Source organism: Pituophis catenifer, unplaced genomic scaffold, assembly GCF_029215685.1.
Source record: "Pituophis catenifer annectens isolate HBS135680 unplaced genomic scaffold, rPitCat1.0.hap2 SCAF_2, whole genome shotgun sequence".
NCBI classification, from domain to species: Eukaryota; Metazoa; Chordata; class Lepidosauria; order Squamata; family Colubridae; genus Pituophis; species Pituophis catenifer.
In genome coordinates, this window is record NW_027256882.1 from 146437864 (window position 1) to 146459942 (window position 22079).

Genomic DNA, 22079 nt, shown 5'->3' on the forward strand with positions numbered 1-22079 from the left:
CAGTTGTAAGTCCCATTCTTTCTTGAAATGTATTTTATATATTGTTATTGTATTAAATAAAGAGAACTCTGTCCCTTGTGGTTTATTGGAGCTGAGGCATAATTTATCTTTTTTTTCTAATGTTTGCTGTGCACACACACAGCTGTATGTGTTACTTTTGGCCTTCCAGCAATAGTTCTGCAACCTTCCCATGCAATGTTTTGAGCATGAGAACTATTTAAGCCTGTGACCTTCTTGACTGTAGCTTGGCGTTTCAGATGTGCCAGCTGCTGCTGGTGCTGGTGCTTGATCAAGTCTGTGAAGGAGACTCTATTCCCCTGAGAGACAGAAGCTTTCTCAATAATATGTGTGGTAGCTAAAAATCTTCAGATTTAGTTTTGGTTTTTTGGATAGTTTTTAAAAAATGTATCTGCATAGTTTTAATATTTTTCTGTTTGTTTTTTTATAATCTCTAAGTCACCCAGAATCGCATTATCAGGAAGAAGGCCAGCCTAAAAAATTAATACACAAAGAAATACCTTTACTTATCAAGCAGAAATGTGTATTACAACCATTGCATTAAAGAGGTGGGACTCAGGGGTGGGTTCTAAATTTTTTTTACTACCGGTTCTGTGGGCGTGGCTTATTTTGTGGGTGTGGCTTGGAGGTCATGTGACTAGGTGGGCGTGGCTAGCTGGTCAGAGTCATTTCTGGAAGGTCCTCGCACTTACGACCAGTCCTCGCACTTACAACCCGACTCATTTGTTTGCTTTTAACACTGATCAGCTGTAGGACGGCCCTTTGAAGCCCCGCAGCAAGAGTTTAAACAGTTTTTTTCCCTCTAGTCATCAGCTGAGACTCAGGAGGCAGCAATAGATTGGGGGTGGGACCAAATAAAAGGTAAGAATAATGTGGGTGGGTGGGTGGGCGGGCGGGGGGGGAGAACCGGTTCGGTGACATCATATTGTCACCGCTACTGGCTTGGCCGAACCGGACCGAACCGGGAGGAACCCACCACTGGTGGGACTTCAATGTCCTTCCTTCACCAGTTAAAGAAAATCAAGAAGTCAGGAGAGCAGTGCTAATAAAATTGCCATTATTTTATAAGTGTGCCTTTCTTTTTTAGTCTTTCACTTAGCTTTCCACATTCTACAGCAGCCAGAGCTGATGTATCACAGATCACAGAAAATGTATATGAATGTATTATTTTAAGGTAAAAGACCTTGCAATAAAATGCTGGGTTATAAATGTATTCATCTCATATAATCTCGGGGAATGACTAACAAATGGACCCCTAACCTAGCAAAATACTATTATTCTGGCTTTTCTTTTATCTTTTATACCGTACTAAGCAGACAGAAAGTAACAGCTGCCCTGGGGGAAAGAGTGGGGGCAATTCTGCTTGTAAATGAGATACATTCCTCCTAATAATGTGGAGCTTCCTGACCTTCTGACCTTCAGATCCAGTTGAACTGGAGTTCTTGTGGTGGCTATTTCCTTCTGCAAGGTAGCCAGACATTCACAACCATCTACACTCCACCTGTGTTTGGGGGGAGCAAACCTCCCATCAGACACTTTCATTTTTTTTCACTGAGCTGGGAATTTTTGACCAATTTTTAAAATGCACTTTGGTGGTCACGATTAGTTTCCCACCTTCTTTTAACAAAGATGGAAAAAGATGAAGAAATCAAAGACTTGTAATATTGCCTTTGAAAGTCTATGGAGATTCTGAGACATCTAGGTCATGGTTGTCCCAAAGGTGCTTTTTTCAAGCGGCAACTGGACTTTCTGGGTTTTCTTTGAAGATGTTTCGCTTCTCATCCAAGAAGCTTCTTCAGCTCTGACTGGATGGTGGGGAATGGAAGGATTTATACTCCTTGCAGACAGCTGGTCATTTGCATTCTTTTGCATTCTTTCTCCCACTAAAACCTAACCCTAACCCTAACCGATAACCTTCCACCAACCAGTACGCTCCCACAGAGTGGGCCTCCTCAGGGTGCCGTCACTAAAGTAATGTTGACTGGTGGTTCCCAGGGAGAGAGCCTTCTCTGTGGGGGCATCTGCCCTTTGGAACAGGATACCCCCAGGGATACGAATGATCCCAGATCTCCGTACTTTCCGTCGTGCACTTAAGACCTTTCTGTTTCACCAAGCCGGGCTGGCATAAATTTTCAAATTGTCTAAATTCTATGCGGAGGATCTTAATTGATGAGCCAAATTGGTTTAATTATTTTAAATTGTTTTTATTTCACATTTTTATATGTATGTTATTCTGACTGTTCACTGCCCCGAGTCCTTCGGGAGAAGGGCGGTATAAAAATTAATTAATTAATTAAATAAATAAATAAATAATAATAATAATAATAATAATAATAATAATAATATTTTCATACAAGTAATCCTCATTTAGTGACTGCAATTGATTCTAATGACTCAGCAGTTAAATGAAATGATTGCTAAGTGAACACTTAGTGAGAAAGAAACTGCCAAGATGACTGGTTGCTGCCATCTCATTCAGACAAAGTTCTGTCATAGTGTCCTTTCTCGACCCATTCCCCCCACCCTTTTTTTCCCTGGAAGGGCAGAGGTTTTGCTTAAACATGTTATCTCTTCCCCAGCTGCTTTTCACCACAGTGCAGGGATTCCCTAAAATGTGCCAACTGCAAGTTAACAAACTCAGGTTTATGACCTTAATTAGTTGATTAGAGCCCTCCCAGACTCCAGCAGTTGCCTGAAACTGACCAGACCTTAATCAGTTTCAAACTGAAGGCTTTCTTGCCCTTAAATGCCAGCATTAGTCAAAAAATGATTTTTTTTATTATTGTTTATTGCCCTTTTCTTTCTGAATAGTACTACCTTAGGCTGTTGCCAAATGAGAAGTGCCCTTCAGGTATGAAAGTCAACCTATTCAATGCATTTCCTTTAGCATTAACACAATTAGATCATTTATTGCCAAATATGTCTTTTATGGAATTTCATTTCTATTTCTTCCCATAAATCAGGGAACCCTTTGAATCTTCAAGAATTCTAAGTCAGAAAAGATAGATAAAAATCCAAAGGAATAATAATAGCAATAGCACTTAGACAGTGCTTTACAGCCCGCTCTAAGCAGTTTACAGAGTCAGCCTATTGCTCCCAACAATCTCCTCATTTTACCAACCTTGGAAGGATGAAAGCCTGAGTCAATCTTGAGCCATTCAGAATCGAACTGCCAAACTGCTGGCAGTTGGCAGTCAGCAGAATTAGTCTGCAATGCTGCATTCTAACCATTGCACCACACTGCTTTTCTATAAGGGGCAAGATGAAAAAAATACATGTTTAGTTAGATCACTCCCAGGCGTTTAACAACTTAACCTTAAAAGCCAATTTAAGATCTCTGTCTTGAGACAATCCAACACTAGGTTACATCCCTGAGTGGGCTTTAAAGTACTTTGTATGGAAATGGAATTAGGTTGCATTGCAGTTATTCCCTGGATTCTGTGTAGCTCAGTTGCATTTTATATACATTTTATATTGTTGGAAATATAAGATCTAGCAGTTAATGTCAAAACAGTTTTCTTTCTGTCACTCTTCCTCTTCTTGTTATTTGCTCTTACTTGGTATCTATTTAATCCTCTTCTGAGCCATCTATTGATTCCTTTCCTAATGTACACATACGTGTCATGACAGAAAGAATTCACATCTCTTCCTTTTATGGGTCATGCACAGGCCATATCAAGTAAAATGGTGTGAACTCCAAATAGATAAGGAATAGTTTTCATGTAAGCGACAGCGAATAACACTTCTTTGTCTCTCAAAGCATTTGTTGAATACCAGATGGAGATAGTTATCTTTGCTGCTTGCAAAGTATGGCTCAGCATTTGAAACAATCAGGGCACACTAAATACTGTACTTTTCATTCAAGGCCAACAATTCTACAGTGTTTTCCCCAAAATAAGACCCTGTCTTATATTTTTTTGAACTCTGAAATAAGCACTTGGCCTTATTTTCGAGGAGGTCTTATTATTTTGGGGCACATAAAGCAAGACGAGGCTCCTCTTGCCATCTTACCTGATTTCCAGCTCTGGCTCCCTAACCCTAACCAGAAGAAATGGCAAGAACAGGCTGTGCATGCATTTAAATATTTTCAGGGAGGGCTTGTTTTCGGAGGGGCTTATTTTAGCGCATGCGCTCAAAAGCCGGATTGGGTTTATTGTCCAGGGAGGTCTTATTTTCAGGGAAACAGGGTAGTTGGTTAATTACAGTCCCAAGGGATTGGTATGATTTTTGACTTCAGTACACCATAAATAATAAAATAAGTAGAGAAAATAATATTACATTAGTTGAGAGTACAGTGAAAAGAAAATGTGTGTGGACAGTTCAGGTGGTGTCAAGCTTTGGGAAGCTTTCGGATTGAAATTTGCAGGCTACTTGCTCCATTTCTTTTCTCCTTCAAGTCCTTCCCTCTGCTCGCTGCTAGTTCTAGAAAATGGCTTGGTTTACATTTACGAATTCTGCCTAAGTCTGCAGCCCAAACAAATAGTTCAGCATAACTCCCATTAGCATTATTAAGCACTGAAACAATTTTGTGAGTTGAATACCTTTGTTGTTAATGAACCCTGTCTTCAGTTGTTGCCCTGGTTTGCCATTGCCTTTTTTGTGACTTCCCAGCAGAGGTTACAGCCTTGATATATTTTGTGTCTCTACAATTCAAGTACCAGTCTGGTCCAACCTAATTTAGTTTCTGAGCCCAGACAAAGGTGGGCATTTGCTACCATTGTGAAAATGTTGCATGTCTTAGTAATTAGGACAGAAGCAGCTTAAAGGGGAAGGGAATAAGTTGGAAAGGCTAACTTGGGCCCCTATTTGCTAGCAACATACATTATGAACATGATGAAATAAGTCCCTATGAACATGAATGAATGCAGTTTGAGCTAGAGCAGTATGTGTTGGATTGCTTGCTTCTGATGTGCATAAAAAGAACACAAGGTCTGGAAACTGGTACAGTAAATACTTTGTGTTTACTAAATCTGTTGATTAAATAAAATGCTTTGATATTAAACAGATTGTGTTTTCAAATTAGAATTAGAGAGATCTGATGTAAAAACTTGTCTATTTCAAGTAATGAATAGTTCAAGGCAAATAGTTATTTCTATGTGTAATTTCAAAACACATGACAGTTGATTATTTCTACAAACCCAGCACCGCTTCCTTCCACCTGTGGTAGTTCTTCCCTCAAAGAAAATATGTTTAAGTTACATTTTAAGGTAAGAAATTATTGTGAATCTCTAAAGTAGCTCTGGTCAGAATATTGAGTTTTTCTAATTTATGCCACGATCCTGGTTTAATTATGCATGGTGGTTTGTTTATTTATTTAAATTATGTAGGTAGTCATCTGTTTCGCAACAGTTTATTCTGGGTAGCTCACAAGAAATTTGAACCAAAATCAAAATACACCAGATGTACCTCTAAAATAGTAGTAGTAATAATAATAATAATAAGAGAAGGAACTGGAAAAGATAACAAAATACAAAGACCAGCAAATAGAAATAGAAAATCTATAGAAAAAGTAAGCAAATATAGTACCAATAGTAATAGGTACCTTGGGTGCAATCACAAAATAACTGGAGCACCACTTGATCATCATTGGCATTGATCACCATCAGTCTATTGCAAAAGGCAGTTTTACCAGAACAATTTACATCAAGGGTGTCAAACTCAAGGTCTGCGGGACAGATCTGGCCCGTGTGGAGCTTAGTTCTGACTCGCGAGGCTGCCCTGGAAACAATGAAGGACTGGCCCGCGATGCCTCTGCCAGCGAAAACGGAGCTCAGGAGGGCCGCACACGGTCCTGCAGAGCTCCGTTTTCACTGGCAGAGGGTTGCAGGAGGCTGTCGCAGCTGAAAACAGAACTTGAGAGCCTGTTTTTGCTGGCAGAGCACTCAGGCGCCCACAGATGCCCCTGACATGACTGATGGCGAACTGGCCATGCCCACTCCGGCCCCCTGAGGTCAAACACAACCCTGATGTGGCCCTCAATGAAATTGAATTTGACACCCCGGGTTTACATCCTGCGACGATACCTCCAACGCCATCAAACATCCACATTTGCCTATCCCAGGTCCATGGGAAAGACTTGATACTGTGTTTCCCCGAAAATAAGACCCTGTCTTATATTTTTTTGAACCCTGAAAATAAGACCCTGTCTTATATTTTTTGAACCCTGAAAATAAGACCCTGTCTTATATTTTTTTGAACCCTGAAAATAAGACCCTGTCTTATATTTTTTTGAACCCTAAAATAAGCGCTTGGCTTTATTTTCGGGGAGGGCTTATTATTTTGGGATGCGTGGAGCAAGATGGTGCTCCTCTTGCCATCTTACCTGATTTCCAGCTCTGTCTCCCTAACCCTAACCAGAATTGGCGGGGACTGGCTGCGCATGTGGTTAAATATTTTCGGGGAGGGCTTATTTTTTGGGGAAACAGGGTAGGTGAACAAAAATGCCCAATCCAGTTTGAACATCTTGCTGACTATGTTATTAACCACATATACAATATATATGGATTTTAAAGTAATCCAGTTTTGAGCAGCACAAACAGAGCTGGTTTAACCTGCCGGGCATCCAAGTACCTGAGGGAATATTTGGGTTTTTAATGTTTTAGGAAAGCCCAAAACTGGGGCCAACCATACCTGGGGGGTGGGATGCTATCCATAATGCAACCTTTTCTCTATGGAGTTTAATAAGAGTTTAGAGTTTATTCGATTTGTATACCGCCCTTCTCCCGAAGGACTCATGGAGATTCCTTAAGAAGGGAAGTGAATTTGACAGCATAGCAACTTTCATTATTTTGGGAGTGGGGACTTATTGTTTCCCACATATTCTGTACCCTGAGTCTAAACTTCTTTACTCAGCATAGCATTAATTAATTCAACGGACTTAATCCCAACTAACCAAGCATACAATGCCATTCTTAAACTGTTTTTGCTACACCTAGAAATTGTTTGTTTTTCTCATCTTGAATTAAAACTTTCTTGGCCAATGAAATGGCTCTGTGTGTGTGTGTGTGTGTGTGTGTGTGTGTGTGTGTGTGTGTGTGCGCACACACGCACGCTTGCTTTTTAACTTTTCTTCCCCCTGCCACCTTCCCTCTACTTTTTATTTTGTTTTGTTTTCGAAAGCTGGCCAGCCTAATGAACTACAAGTCCATTTTAGCAGCAAGAACCTCTCTTTGCATTGGGCTGCTCTAGGTCCATCAATTGATCAGGGTCATCATATGGAAACCAGGAGGCTCTGTGACCCAGTGCCTACCATAGGGAAAAGCCTCCCCACTTCACAAAAATGTGGATGGATTTGAAGTTCTGGTTTTGAAGTCTGACAGCCACCTTCCCCTGCCATTGTGTGATTGCATTTTGGGTGTTTAGCAGTTGGTCTGCATTTACAGCCATTGGCAGCATCTCACAATCATATGGCCATGATTTATGACATTTTTTTTTACCAGAACTGGCATTTACTCTGGTTTCTGGCAAAAAATACCCACTGCAGACAATGGATTCACTTAATGACTGTGGCATTTGCTTAACAACCGCTACCAAAATGTCATAAAATTGGGTCAATCGTGCAGGTGCCTTATCTTTCAACCATCAAAATATATGATAGAAATTCTGGGCTCCAATACAATCATAAATCAAAGACTACCTTTTTTTTTGGGGGGGGTAAAATTCCTCTCTCAATTCTTGAGCTAGACATTGCTAGACAAAATGGGACAATTCACCTCTGCCACATGCTCGTGCCCCCTTCAGCCTGGCCCCCCCAGCCACAGCCAGTTCACAGCTGGCATTCAGACTCAGCTGGCCCTCTTCCGGTGCTCCTCTGCTGAACCCCCATCCCTCCACCTCTGTCCCCCCATTGTGGTGATTCACAGAGGGATAATTGTCTTGGATGAATTGCCCCAAGGGACAAGCAGCCCTGCCTCCCAGGAGCCAATCTGGGCTCCGAGGGTGGGTATGTTTGTTTCATATTCTATCTTGTTCAGCCCTTCTGTTTTAAATCTTTGGGGTATAAGTAGCATGCACTACTGCAGTTGTATGGATATAATGAAAAGGTTAGTTCTGTTATGCAAATATTTGTGATCTTACCTCAGTCATACTCTTTCTAGTATAACACAGGATTATGGCCACAAAAAACCTGAAACTCTTCTTTTTTTAAAAAAAACCAGATTAATTTACATAAACATGATGCACTGGTTTAAGCAGGTCATTTGCTAGCCAGACCTGTTCTTTCCACCTTAAATAAACGTTTGCTTCCTTGATGGATTAAAACTTTTAGTTTTAATTAAGCATGCAAGATTAAATTTGTTGGCAGCTAAAGCTGTACACAGATTTAGTATAGTTTGTATTTAATTACTTGAAATGACCGTGATACAAGATTTTGTTTTGCATTAATGAAATAAATAGTATGTTTACATTGTGATTATTATCCATCTCATAAGTTTAAAAGTGAATCTTTAAATTTGATGTATGGCTTTTTTTTTTTCTGTGTGAACAATATATATATATATTTATAATATGTTTCTGAAAAGAAGTAAGAATGTATTTTGATAGTGCATGAGCTCTATTCTAATTGATGGATCTTTTCAAAGCAAGACAACTGGAAATAATAGCAAGGATTGAAATCAATCAGGTGCTCATTGTGCATTAAATTCAGAAATTATTGGGTAAAAATATTATTCAATATACTTTGATCAATCAAGCTAATACTTCAGCAGTCCTTGTCACATCTTGAATTTGCAGAATAAAATGCTATTGCTTCGAAGAGGTTCAATATTGGGCTGGGAATGGCTTTTTACAAATTGGTTCAAAAGGTCTTTTCTTCCATTCTCTTTTTCCTCTATAGGGACTATTGGTGAAGACCTTCAAATTGTGTATGTAAGAAAGTTATGAATATGACAATAAATTCAAATGAGCAACTGTTGTTGTTGTTTCTTTTTCTGTTCAATCATGTTTAATTCTCAAAGACTGGATAAGTCCCTGCAGTTTTCTTGACAAGGTTTTCAAAAATAATTGCCTCCTTCCTAGGGCTGAAAGTGACTAGCCCAAAGTCACCCAGCTGGCTCTGTGCCCAAGGCAGGACTAGAACTCACAGTCTCTGGGTCTCTAACTTGATGCCTTAACCACTAGACCAAACTTGCTTTTAAGCAGTAATGTAGACTTTGCAGAAATGATTTTTCTACCAGGACAATTGGCCTCATAAGCTTGTATTGAGGATAACATATATAATTATATGCAACTCCATATTGAAGCAAAGCTTGACTATTATTTGTGCAGGCTCTGCTAATCCAAAGAAGCTGCTCTGAAAATGTTAACAAGTTCATTATTATTTTGAGGCTAATCTGTGCATAGTTCTTAATGATTGGCCTCAGCCTTCCATTACTTGACATTCTTCAGATGCATTAAGGTTGCAAACGCTTGTCATTTCCAATAGTAAGTAATGATGATGGTTGGGTATTACGACAGTTGTAGTTTAGTTTATTTGGACTCTACCAGAATGAGGAAATTCAATTTAACTATTCTTAAGTTTTCTCTTAACTGAACAAAATTATAGCCACTAATGGGGGAAAGAGAATGGTTACATAGGAGTTTTGAAGCATATTGATAATTAGGTTCTGATATTGATTGAAGAATCTGTGTTGGGGGGCTTGTGTTGAGGGTGGTGCAGATAAGAGAGCCAGTTGGTCTAATGGTTAAGGCACCAGGCTAAAAACTAGAATTTGAGTTCTAGTCCTGGTTTAGGCATGAAAGGCAGCTGGGTAACCTTGAGTCAGACACTCCCTCTCAGCCCAACCCACCTCACAGGATGGTTGTGGGAAAAAGAGGAAGGGGTTTTATATACGGTATGTTTGCGATGTTGAGTTACTTATAAAGTAAAACAGGTGGGATAAAAAAATTCTAATAATAATAAAATATGTATATTAGTGAACTGTTTAAAAATGACACATAATATCCTGTTACCTAATTTTTAGGTCTGTATAGGGGTCTTGGCTCAATAGAAAAGGCAACAACACATCATACCTTTATTAAATCAAATGCATCGAGGATGTGCATCTAAATTAGGGAAGCTTTCACCTATATACCTTGTGTGTACATTGTTTTCTGGATGAATAAGGACCCCATGTTATCAGGGTCTAGGCTTATGTGGAAACCATCTCTGTTTCATAATTGCAGACTTCACTATGAATGTGCAAGTAATTGTAGCAAGTGACGAGTTTTCAGTGCATTAATGGGATGGAAGATTATATTCTTTCCTTATCTGGTAAAACCTCTCTTTATATAATATTACATGTCACTTTTGATAAGTATGCTGTAGGATTCAAGTAAATTTAAATTAATTCAGAAGACAGCAAAAAAAGTGCCCTATCCATCCTCTTAACCTCTAAATCCTATTGAAAGAAAAATTGAGAAAGATTGTTATGTTTACCTTTGAAAAGAGAAGATGCCGGCACTAAATGACTATACTCTTATATCAGTATGACTATGACACAGAAAAAGACCATGATTCTATTAACCAGTATATAGGGTGTTAAATATTGGGTTTTAAGTTAAGTAAATTTTACTTGAAATGTTAAAAGCAGCATGACACTAGAATCAGTTGTCTATAGAACTGGTTGTCTTTTTATATGTATTCAAGTAGAGTAGAGGCTGAGAACAATTTGTCAAGAATGTTTTACTGCAGGGTGGCTATAATGACCACTAAACCCTGATTATATGATAGGCAACAATATTAGTTTTAGTTTGCTGCTTGTTGTGCTATTCTACCTAGAGATGTCAAACTCGCGGCCTATAGGCTGGATGCATCACGCGTTGGCCACGCCCATGCCTAGTTTAGCAAAGGGAGGGAAGTCACGATACGTCACGTGACAACTCTGTGACAACACAAGTTTGACACCCTGACCTAGACGGATATGCTAAAATGATTTTTTGAGGTTTGATTATTTGGAGTGAAGAATAGTTTCATACTAGGTATTTCTACTGATCTTGGACCCGCTTTAGGAAATAATGTTCTCTTTTTTCAGTAATAGGTAGCTAAGACTGAATGATTTTGAAAAAGGTTAAGCAGTGTTAGACTTAGAATGGGAAACCTCTAGGAAATACCAGTACTTTTGGCTGAATGGGAAACTACTTTCCCACTTGCAGGTGGCACTGAATAACAACAACCAAAACTACAATAACAGGAAACAACCTCCACAAGGATATATCCATATGGTTAATAGAAGTTTTCCTTTTCAAATCAGAATTCATGGCTTGACCATTTTCTTTAATAATGTATATTTTGCTTGAGACATCTCATTTTTTTTAAAAAAAATCACCCTTATTATAAATTTCATAGTTAATTTGGTTCAGCTCTTGATTATCTTTTTTGTGTGTGTCTTAAAAAGAAATATAAAGATAGGTTTGCCAATAAAAGAAATACAGAAAACCTGAGAGGATGGTTGCTGAAATTCTTTTCCAAACTTGTTTGTTTGTTTGTTTGTTTGTTTGTTTCATTCATTCATTCATCCACCAACCAACCTTCTTACGGTAGGGTAACTATGTTAGGGCAGAAGCAACAGCAGACCCTGGACCCTGCCAGCCAGAATAATTTGGACTGATGGGATCCACAGCATGCTTCTTCTGCCACCACAAGTGGTATGGACCACCCCCAGTAGGGTGAGACAGTCCCTCAAGTAACCTGGACCTATGCCATGAAGGGCTTTAAAGGTGATCATCAACACCTTGAATTGCACCTGGAAGCAGACCGATAACCAATGCAGCTCGCAAATCAGTGGTGTTACAGGGGCCATTCTTGGGCCCCTCCCCAAAACTACCCACGCTGCCACACTCTGCACCAGCTGTAGCTTCCAAATGCTCTTCAAGGATAGCCCCATGTAGAGTGCATTACAGCAGTCCAGCTGTGAGATGACTAGGGACTGAATGGTTGAGCGTAGGGAATCCTGGTGGGTCCAGGAAAGACCACAAGTGGTGCACAACATGAAGTTGTGCAAAGGCTCTCCTAGCCACAACTGCCACCTGTTCCTTGAACAGGAGTTGCAAATCCAGGAGAACCCCCAAGTAATAGACCGGGTCTTTCTGGGGCAGTGCCACCTCATCCAGAGTTAAAGATGACAAAGTCCCCAGAGCCCTGTGTACCAAAAGCCATTTGGTTTTACCAGGATTCAGTCAAGGCTTGTTGTCCCACACCACCTTCAGGCACTGCAAAAGGGTGACCACAGCATCACTAAAAGTGGAAATATAGAGTTGGATGTCATAATCAAGAAAATCATTAGACTTGGAGCGAGTGAGAAATCATTTTTCTCCTCACTGAGTAATACTTCATTCCACAATGAGTAGGAACAGAAACAAGATTCTTGTTATTCTGGAATCTCAGAGTTTAAGGCTGGAATGTGACCTAGAGAGAACAATGCTATTGTTTTCATTTACAATTGTTTATTTCTGGAATGACATTATTGTGGAGAGAGTAAAACACAAGCACATTAAGCAAGCATTCTCATGGGATAAACAAAGTGGAAATGATTTACCAAAAAGGATGAGCAAAATTAATAAAGAAAACAATTCATATAGTATGTTCATCATGAAATATTGATCTGTTCTGTCATCTTAGCTTTCCACTTACAATCAAAAACATTGTCCTGCAGTAAACATTACCTCACTTTTTCAAGCAAAACAAAACACCTCAGCCCATGCTTACATATACTGAGACAAAATTGAATATATTCATTTTATGCAAGATTGCTTCTAAGTGAAATATATATAAATGGCAACTAGGAGAGCGAAGTGTAAAGTAGTCACCCAAGAGATTTTGTGTTGAGTTAGCATCCAGCTACACATAGAATGGTATTCCTTATAATACATAACCTTTTGATATAGTAATTCCAATAGTAATGTTTAATTGTGTACCGACCTTGAATATAGAAATGATTTACAGGTAATCCTCAACTTACATCAATTTGTTTAGTGACTGTTCAAAGTTACAACGGCACTGAAAAAAATGACTTATGACTGTTTTTCATACTTAGGACCATTGCAACATCCCCATGGCCATGTGACCAAAATTCAGATGCGTGGCAACTGACTCATATTTATGATAATTGCAGTGTCCCGGGGTCATGTGATCAGTTCTTGCAACTTCCTGACAAGCAAAGTCAATGGGGAAGCCAGATTCACTTAACAACCATGTTGCCAACTTATCATTTGGAGTGATTTGCTTAACAACGGTGGCAGGAAAGGTCATAAAATGGGGCAAAATTCACTTAACAAGTGTCTTGCTTAGAAAGAGAAATTTTAAGCTCAATTGTGGTCATACGTCAAGGATTACCTGTATGCTATTAGATTAGTTCTTCAATGATGAGCAGCCAATAGCCTAGTTAAAATTCCAAAGCCAAAAGGTAGAAGGTGAATTCCAGTGTGGCCCAGATGGACTTCTACTTCTTGTCCTGAACACTTCCATAGAATAGAAAAGTAGATGGTGAAGATTTTTCCATGATTTGAATGCTTGTCAAAGAATTTCACAGGACATAATTATTGTGTCACACGAATTTCCATGCATATAACCGACTATAGACTTGTTAACATGGTTAAAGCAAATGTATATTTCTTCTCTTTTTAGTTTGCTGTTTTGTGGTTCACAAGAGGTGCCATGAATTCGTTACTTTTTCTTGTCCTGGAGGTGATAAGGGACCTGACACTGATGTAAGTACATTGGATTTTTGTTATTTCATTCATGTTGCTGCATTAATTGTTTTGAAAAGTCCTTGGAACATTAGAATACCTTAATTTTCTCTTTTCTATATTGTGCCTTATAGATATGTTTTCTTTGCACTGGATAACTTTGCAAATTAGGGGCATGTATGAGCAGGTAATGATAGAAACAAACAGAAAAATAAGGATACAGAATATAGAAAAGAGGATGCACAAAGGTTCTTCCTGGGATTTTCCTCAAAAGAGCTTCTAGCAGATGTAGATCTCATCAGCAATAGCATGTTTTCTTTCAATAACACCTTTTATTTCTATTTAAGTACCTGTAGCAACTCCATCATGTATTTATGGTTCTGGAATACCTGATATAGTGTATGGAGGCAATTTTGTCAAGTACAGGGAATTAGTTACTCTATGACAATATGCTCTTTAATAAATGTATAAGAACTAGTTAGTCATATCACACTAAATTGTATTATGGCATACTTTGGTTTGGTTTAGCATGAAATATAAAGTTATGCATTATTTTGTGCAAATTATAATTTGCAGTAAAAAAAAAAGACAATTTGACACCCTAGAGATACATTAAGTGTCCAAACTCCATTACTTTGTAGCCTCTTCAAGCATAATTGTAAAAAATTCTTAGTATGATTTCCCATTACAGTACTGTTTTTTTTAAATTGAAGCTTATGATAATATAAAATACAAATAGAAACAGCTAATAAGGGAATAGGGGAGGAAAAAGTAATGGGAAGGGAATGTAAGATAAAGGGGAAAGAAAAAAAAAAGATTGACTTCCAATTTTTTTCGATGCAGTAAAATACATCCTCAACTTTTTGTTTACACATTGAGTATACAGTATATTAACCATTTTTTCTAACAACAAACTAATCTAATCATCAAAACCTCAAATCAAAGTTTCATTTTTCCCCTGTTTCAAGCATAAGGTCCAGAAGCGATTTCCAATAGAAACAAAACTAGATACATCTTCTCTTTAATTAAAAGTTAATTTTGCTATCTCTGCCAGCTGAATCACTTTTTCCATCTGTTCTTCCATTGTGGGAATCGATTGTAGCATTGTAAGGGTAGAAACTCAGGCAGAGTGAAGTCCAAGTCCTATACTAATGTGGACACAAACATGACATAAAGAAGTGATATTGGTATTGGAGAAGGCTCCTGATGGATAACTGCCTCCTCCTTGGATAATCAAGACAGCAAATAAATACATCATAGAAACAATCAATCCAGAGTTCCTACTTGATGATCTTGTTGCATGCTTTATATAGCTATGTGATTCTCTACATTTAATAAATAAATAATAATAATTTGAACCTGGTCATTTGATGCCAACCTAATGATGCATAATCAGTGAATCAATGGATTGTACGAATTGGAAGTGAATGTCCAGAATTTTATCAGAAATCTTTCTCACCTAGAGATACCACAAATTAAATATATAATATTTTATATACAGAGCATTGCTTTGATATAGTATAATGGATTTTCATTTCAATGCATGTATGAGTGACTTTCCTAAAACAAGAAATAGCAGTAAACTATTCCCAGATAACAATCCAAATAGCAACTTGAAGTCCATTGATTCCGGTGCCAAAGCACATGTTCCATTTTTTAAAATCACTTTTCTAGCCACTCTGTATGGTGAATTCTACAAGAGTAACCCTTATGAACATAATATGAATGTTAGATTACCTTAAATTTGATTTCTGTTGCTTTTCTTCCCAGTTCAAACCATTAATGATAGATTATTGCATCATAAATAATTCCACTTGCAGGAATGTATGCCCAATGTGCCTAGGTTCAAAACCTGAGAAGATGCCATTTCTTGTAGAACTTCAAAAATTTTCAGTTTTTCAGATACGTTCAAAGAAAATAAAGAAACTTAGTTAGATATAGCCTAAATCTATCACTATGAAGATGAGTCAGCCACAATAAACTATCAAATTCATACAATGTGGTCAGTGGTGAGATTCAATTTTTTTTACTACCAGTTCTGTGGGCGTGGCTTGGTGGGCATGGCTTGGTGGGCGTGGCAGGGGAAGGATACTGTAAAATCTCCATTCCCTCCCCACTCCAGGGGAAGGATATTGCAAAATCCCCATTTCCTCCCAATCAGCTGGGACTTGGGAGGCAAAGAATAGATGGGGGCGGGGCCAGTCAGTGGTGGTATTTACCGGTTCTCCGAACTACTCAAAATTTCTGCTACCGGTTCTCCAGAACTGGTCAGAAACTGCTGAAACCCACCTCTGAATGAGGCTTTTCTAGATTTTATTACTAGAATGTTAAATGCTGTGGACACTCAGAACTCAAAAATCAGCTTAGTGTCACATGGAGACTTCTGTTCACAGGGGAGGCAGAAATATTGTGCATTTATGGATCTTCACTTATTTCTGAAGAGGCTTTCAGGATTTCAACACAATATTATAAATCTTTATTTTCTGTCAATCCTGGGATCATTTCTTTTAAATCTCAAGTGAATTCAAATGGTATTTATGTTGACGATACCACAATAAGTCGATCAAAAATTAAACAGATTTTATTTTTCAGTGTTGATCATTGTTCTCTGGCTGGTGACTTTCTTACAGAAAACTCTTTCTAGAAGATACAGAAATACAATCTTAGAGAATTATTATTTTTTTAATTTGCAGAGCCATACTGGAAGAGCATAGGAAAAAAAAATAGTTTTGTTAGAAGTTGCAATGCCATTGAGGAGGATAGAATTTTGTTTTTGCTTATTTATTTCTTTTTATTGCCACCTTTATTATTTTTACAAATAAAGTGGTAAACATCCAACATATCTTCGTCCTATTTCTCCACAACAACCACCCTGTGAAGTGAGTTGGGCTGAGAGTGACTGACCCAAAATCACCCAACTGGTTTTTATGACTAAGGCTCATAGTGTGCTTATATGCCTATGCTACACTTAATAGGATACCTCCAATTCATCAGCAGTTAATTAGTGCAGGTTTTCACTTCTGAATTGGGTCAACTGCTTGCTTCCCATTATAAGACAAGCTATTTTGTGCACAATGTTCTCTTAGGAAATGGTATTTATAACTAAATCACATTTAAAACTGATCTTTTCGGTGTACTCCAAGATTCCTGTTGAACAAAAAGAATCCTTAATCCTTGAAAAAATATTTGATTTAGTTATTTGTCATATTTCTAGAGCAACTACTGGTATGTTTGCTTATTACCGTAGTTAATTTGTTTGTTTGTCTGTCAGATTTGTATAGCTGCCCATCTCATAGAAAATGACTCTGGGCAGCATACAACAATCCACATATATAAAATAATCAGTATGAAATATAAGAATTGGTATTAGAAGATAAATATTACAAAAATGAAATATGCAAACCCTAGGCAAAGAGAGAGTAAGAATAGCCAATTCAGCAGTAGAGCCATCTAGGCATGTCTCCCGTTACCCAGGGAACTCCAGGCTTGGTGACATAACCAAATCTTGAGAGACTTCTGGAATATCCAAAGGGATGGAGATAATCTAATGTCAGGGGGAAGAATGCTCCATTAGGGCCAGTGCACCATGGCAAAGAAGGCATGTCTCTTGGAACCCATCTAAATGTAGAACCTTAGCTGATGGGACCTGCAGCACACCATCTCTACTTGTAGGAAATTTGAGGCTCTGCAAATATTTTTTGCAGGATTGTATTGTTTATTTATTTGTCATCTTGCAGCCTATCTTAATTTTTACAAAGTGTCCCTTTTGATAAGAAGTATATTCTCCAGTTTGGCTGAGCTTTCCTTTGCACAATCTGATGTAAAAATCCGCCTTGAACTGTGAGTTATGTGGCTAATTAAAATTTATATATTATTTATACACAAACAAATAAACATTTAAACAAACGTATATGGCCACCCATATCACACCTAGATGACTTCAGGCGGTTTACAACATTTAAAAATCCATAACTTAAAAACCTATAAACACTCCACCCCACCCTCTATGGCAGGAACAACACAATCAAATTAAACACTTGATCGATTCCATCACCATTCGTGGTCCCTAGGCCTGCTGACAAAACCATACTTTTATAACCGTTTGAAAAAGCAACAGGGTGGGGGCTGACCATACCTCAGCGGGAGTGATATTCCATAGAGTGAGGACGACCACCAAGATTAAAATTAAATTTAAAAAATTTAAATTAAAAAAAATATTTTTTTGCTAAATACCTAGCAAAATACCTAAATACTATATTTACCAATATAGTAAATATTTACTATGTTGTAAGTGGTTTTTAATTGTTTTATGACAGTTTGCTGCTCAGAGTCCCTTGTCTGAGAGGAACAGCTAGAGAAATTGACTAAATCAATAAGAAAATAAACAGATGGTAAAAATTAATTCCATTATTTTAGAATGCACCTTTGTTTGCTTGAGATCACATGGTTTTGTTTCAAATAGCTATTTCATTTAAAAATGAGCCTTATTAGAACTTCAGTTTTGATCCAATTCATGATATATTAGCTTCAGCATGACATTGTATCTGTTACCCTCTTAATATTTTTAAATTAGTACTTTATGCAAGATCTATATAATATTAAAGAAGATTTTGTTGCTGTGGAAATTGGGGAAGAATGGTTCATTTTGATATATCTTCATACACTGTTAAATTACACTGTGGAGCTGAATATTTAAAATCTACTTCATATGACAAGAAACCTTGAAATTATCTTCAGATGAACTACTTTTCCAATACTTTGCAGCTATATCCTGAGGTTTTACAACCAAGTTAAATGGCATAAATGGAATATCTTCTTTGCTAATAAAATCTTCCTCAATCTGTTATCCTCCGGACATCCTCAGGTGAAACTCTCAGGGTTGTAATAGTTGGAGGGCATCAGAATGGAAAAAGATTGTTTTATGAATATTGCGGCTTTAGTGCAGTTCTCAAAGCTTTTTTCAACCTCTAAAAGGTCCCTCCCTCCCCTGGCCTAGACAATTTGAATTTATAGCTTTAAAAGTTACAAATGTATACTTTTCATTAAAATAAATGATTATATTTGTGATCGGTTATTTCAGGATAATTCCAATATCAAAAAAAACCCAAGTTCCTCAAACATGAGGTTACAGATAGTCCTCATTCAGTGACCACCTCTTTTAGTGACCATTTTAAATTATGACAGTGATGAAAAAGGAATTTTGTAACCATTCCTCACATTTACAATTTATCATGTTTGTTAAGCAAAGGAAAGCTGAAGTAAGATCATAAACATAGTTATGGTTTCACTTAACAACCATTTTGCTTAACCAGGTTGCTGGTCCCAGTTGTGGTTGTTAAGCGAGGACTGCCTGTATTTCCTTAAAATTTCAGCACTGAAGCATATCAACCACTAGGTTTGTTTATGTAAGGATTTTTGTTGTTGTTCAAATGTATGCAAATCCTTTGAGGAATATGAAATTGCACATAAGATTCACAGTTGGTGCTATTTGATAGCACCATTTGGGATATAAATTAGAGCAAAGTAGGTAAACTGTCTGAAACACTAGGTAACAATTCTTCTTAACTAATCAACCACAAATAATTATTTCATACTCAATTCCTGAAATAGGAAAAGTAGTGACTGCACATTTGGCAAAATGCATTTCCTTCATTTTTATGCAACAAAATGTCTACCTGTTCGAAAGTGGTTTCTAGTGAATAAAACTCATTCCAAACAAAACTGGGCAATCATATTTACCCAAAAATATCTCACCTTTGAGATTTCCAATATCATCTCTAGTAGATTACCCAAATCAATAAGCAATTAGAATCTGAAGGAATTATACGTTTCCCAGGGCAATTTGACACTCCACCCTTCCCAAAGAATCCCTCATCCTCAGCACCAGTAATGTATATAATATTAAAGTTCAAAACCTTTGCTGATAATCAAATAATGTGAATTCTGTGCAGTGACCCACTTTATCTGTGTTCACAAGATTTTGAATGCATTTTTCTTTATATTAAGTCTTTCTTTAACATAAGGAGGTCATATCGATGTTACTTGTGAGAATTATATGTGAAAATTCCTATAGCACGAAGAAGCCTCATTTAAAAGCTGTTACTTGATACAGGTAGTCCTTGACTTGGAACAATCATTTGTTTAGTGACCAAAATTACAATGGCCAATGAAAAAAGTGACTTATGGCCGGTTTTTGCACGACCATTGTGCATTTCCATGGTCAGGTGATCAGTTTTCAGGTGCTTGGCAACTGGCATGTATTTATGATACATGGGGTCCTGTGATCCCCATTTGTAACCTTCCCAGCCAGTTTCTGACAAGCAAAGTCAATGGGGGTGGCCTGATTTGTTTAAAGATTACATGATTCATTTAACAACTGCGATGATTCGCTTAACAACTTGGGCAATAAAGGCCTTAAAATGGGGCAAAATTTACTTAACTGCCTTCTTAGCAATGAAAATTTTGGACTCCATTGTGGTCATAACTTGAGGATTGCCTGTATATTCTTTAAAATAAGAACAAACTTAATATATATGTTTTTCCCTGTATTTTTTCAAGGTTCTTGCTCATCTTTCCTATCCAAATCTTGAATGCTTCTCTATTCTGTTCAACATGGAAACAATTTAGTCTTCTTATACATGTGAGAAGCAGAAACATTTAAGGAGCAGTATGATTGTCTGGTAAATATAGGCAATAGTAATTACAAATAAGAGTCACAAACCCTTTTTTCAAGGTTTTTGATCAAATTCATTAGCGACATTTTACTCTAAAAATGGGAGAGATTAATTGCTCATCAGAGCTTTGGAACTGTTATTCTCAAGCAATACACCTAATAGTGGTAGAAAAAAAAAAGAGGGGTAAAAATTCTGAAAGCAATCTGAGCATCTGTTGGGCGAGGATGATGATTAGCTGTTCAGTTAGCTGATTATGGACTTCTTCTTGATTGCACTTTGTATGTTGTGGCTGTCCCACACTCTTACAGAAAGTGGTGAAGTAACTGAAATAATTCTCCTGGGCTGAAATACCTGAAGTAAATCTATATGTATTTTTTCAAAGTAGGCAATTCTTTTTGTATGACTCATGCACTTCTATACACTTGATTAAACCTGATGAGTTTTAAGGCACTGATAATTGTTAGGACAAGCAAGTGAACTTTCTGCCCTAGATTTTTTTCTGTTAAATCAAGATTTTACATAGATTATGCTTTCAAATTAAATAATTTCTAAATGATTTTGCAACAGCATTCTTTTTTACCCAGTTAGTTTTGTCTCATTGTGTCATATGCCAACTGAAATATATTGAAACAAGAGACTCATAATAAATGGCAAAAATAGGATTACATGAAGCTTTTTCTAAATTAGGTAGGTATACTCTTTTCCTGTTGTGTGTCAGAACTATGCGATTCAAATAATGATAATTTAATTTCAATCTTTTTTTTCAGTAAGCAGATGTAATTTGGGATAATCCCAGATTTAAATGGGATCAAGTGGTAAACTCTTGAACCAGTGCTTTTGAATTTTTTTTTTAATGTTTCATAATAATTAACTTCTGCAGAAGTTACAGTTGGTCCTTCATCTGTCTCGGTTGCTTCTTCTTGACCTGCACAGTGTGATAGTAGATAGGGAAGGGATCAACTCATTGGTTAAATGAATTAATGGAAGAGCAATAGTACTGAATTGAGCAGCTCTGCTTCTTGGGTAAAAATGAGCATCCATATTATGACAGCAGACCCAAGTTCACTAGGAATTGCAGCACTATCAGTGTTCACCAATCCAAGAAGTGCATTTCTCTTCCCCTTAATGTTTTTACTATATGGGAGAGAGAAAACCATGAGAATATGAAATATATTGCATAGCAGGGTATGCATCCTTTGGGCCACAAATTTCATTTGTGCCGTTGTACTTTTGCAATTGAATTGATAAGATCACATTGCAGAAATTCAGTGGCAAAATTTGATGTAGGAGGGGATATTTAAGGGAATGGAAGAAGTTTGTTTCCCAGAGTGTCATCTTAGGAGAATTATAGAGGGCATATATCAGATGAGATCACAGTATCCCACCCTCCCTTTTTTTTTTTTACTAGAACATCAAAACCAAATTTACCAATAATGATTGAATTGAAGGCTCCCTGAGAAGTTTTAATGAGGTGTCAAAAATTAATTTGTCACAAATCTCTCATAGAATTTTTGTTTTTAAGCTGGGAGGAAGCAGATGGAGGAAACAGTTACAGCTGAAAAACTTAAGAGAGAGAGAGAACTAGGATGGGAACTGGTTATTTGTCCCTTCTGATCTGTCCAAAATCAAATAAAGAAGGAAAGGGTGCCAAGGTCTTTAGTGTCAACATGAATCAAAATAAATAAACACCAGGGCAAAATATAACTGCATGGAGCTTGTTAAATG

General features: G+C 37.4%; 1 protein-coding gene across 1 annotated transcript in view; it reads left to right on the forward strand.

Moving 5' to 3' along the window:
- The window catches only part of PRKCA (protein kinase C alpha), a 198812-nt gene that overhangs the window by 97997 nt on the left and 78736 nt on the right, over positions 1-22079 (forward strand). Inside the window, exon 3 of the mRNA XM_070934743.1 lies at positions 13619-13701. Within this exon, the coding sequence (XP_070790844.1) occupies positions 13619-13701 (83 nt within the window). The remainder of the gene's footprint in view (positions 1-13618; positions 13702-22079) is intronic.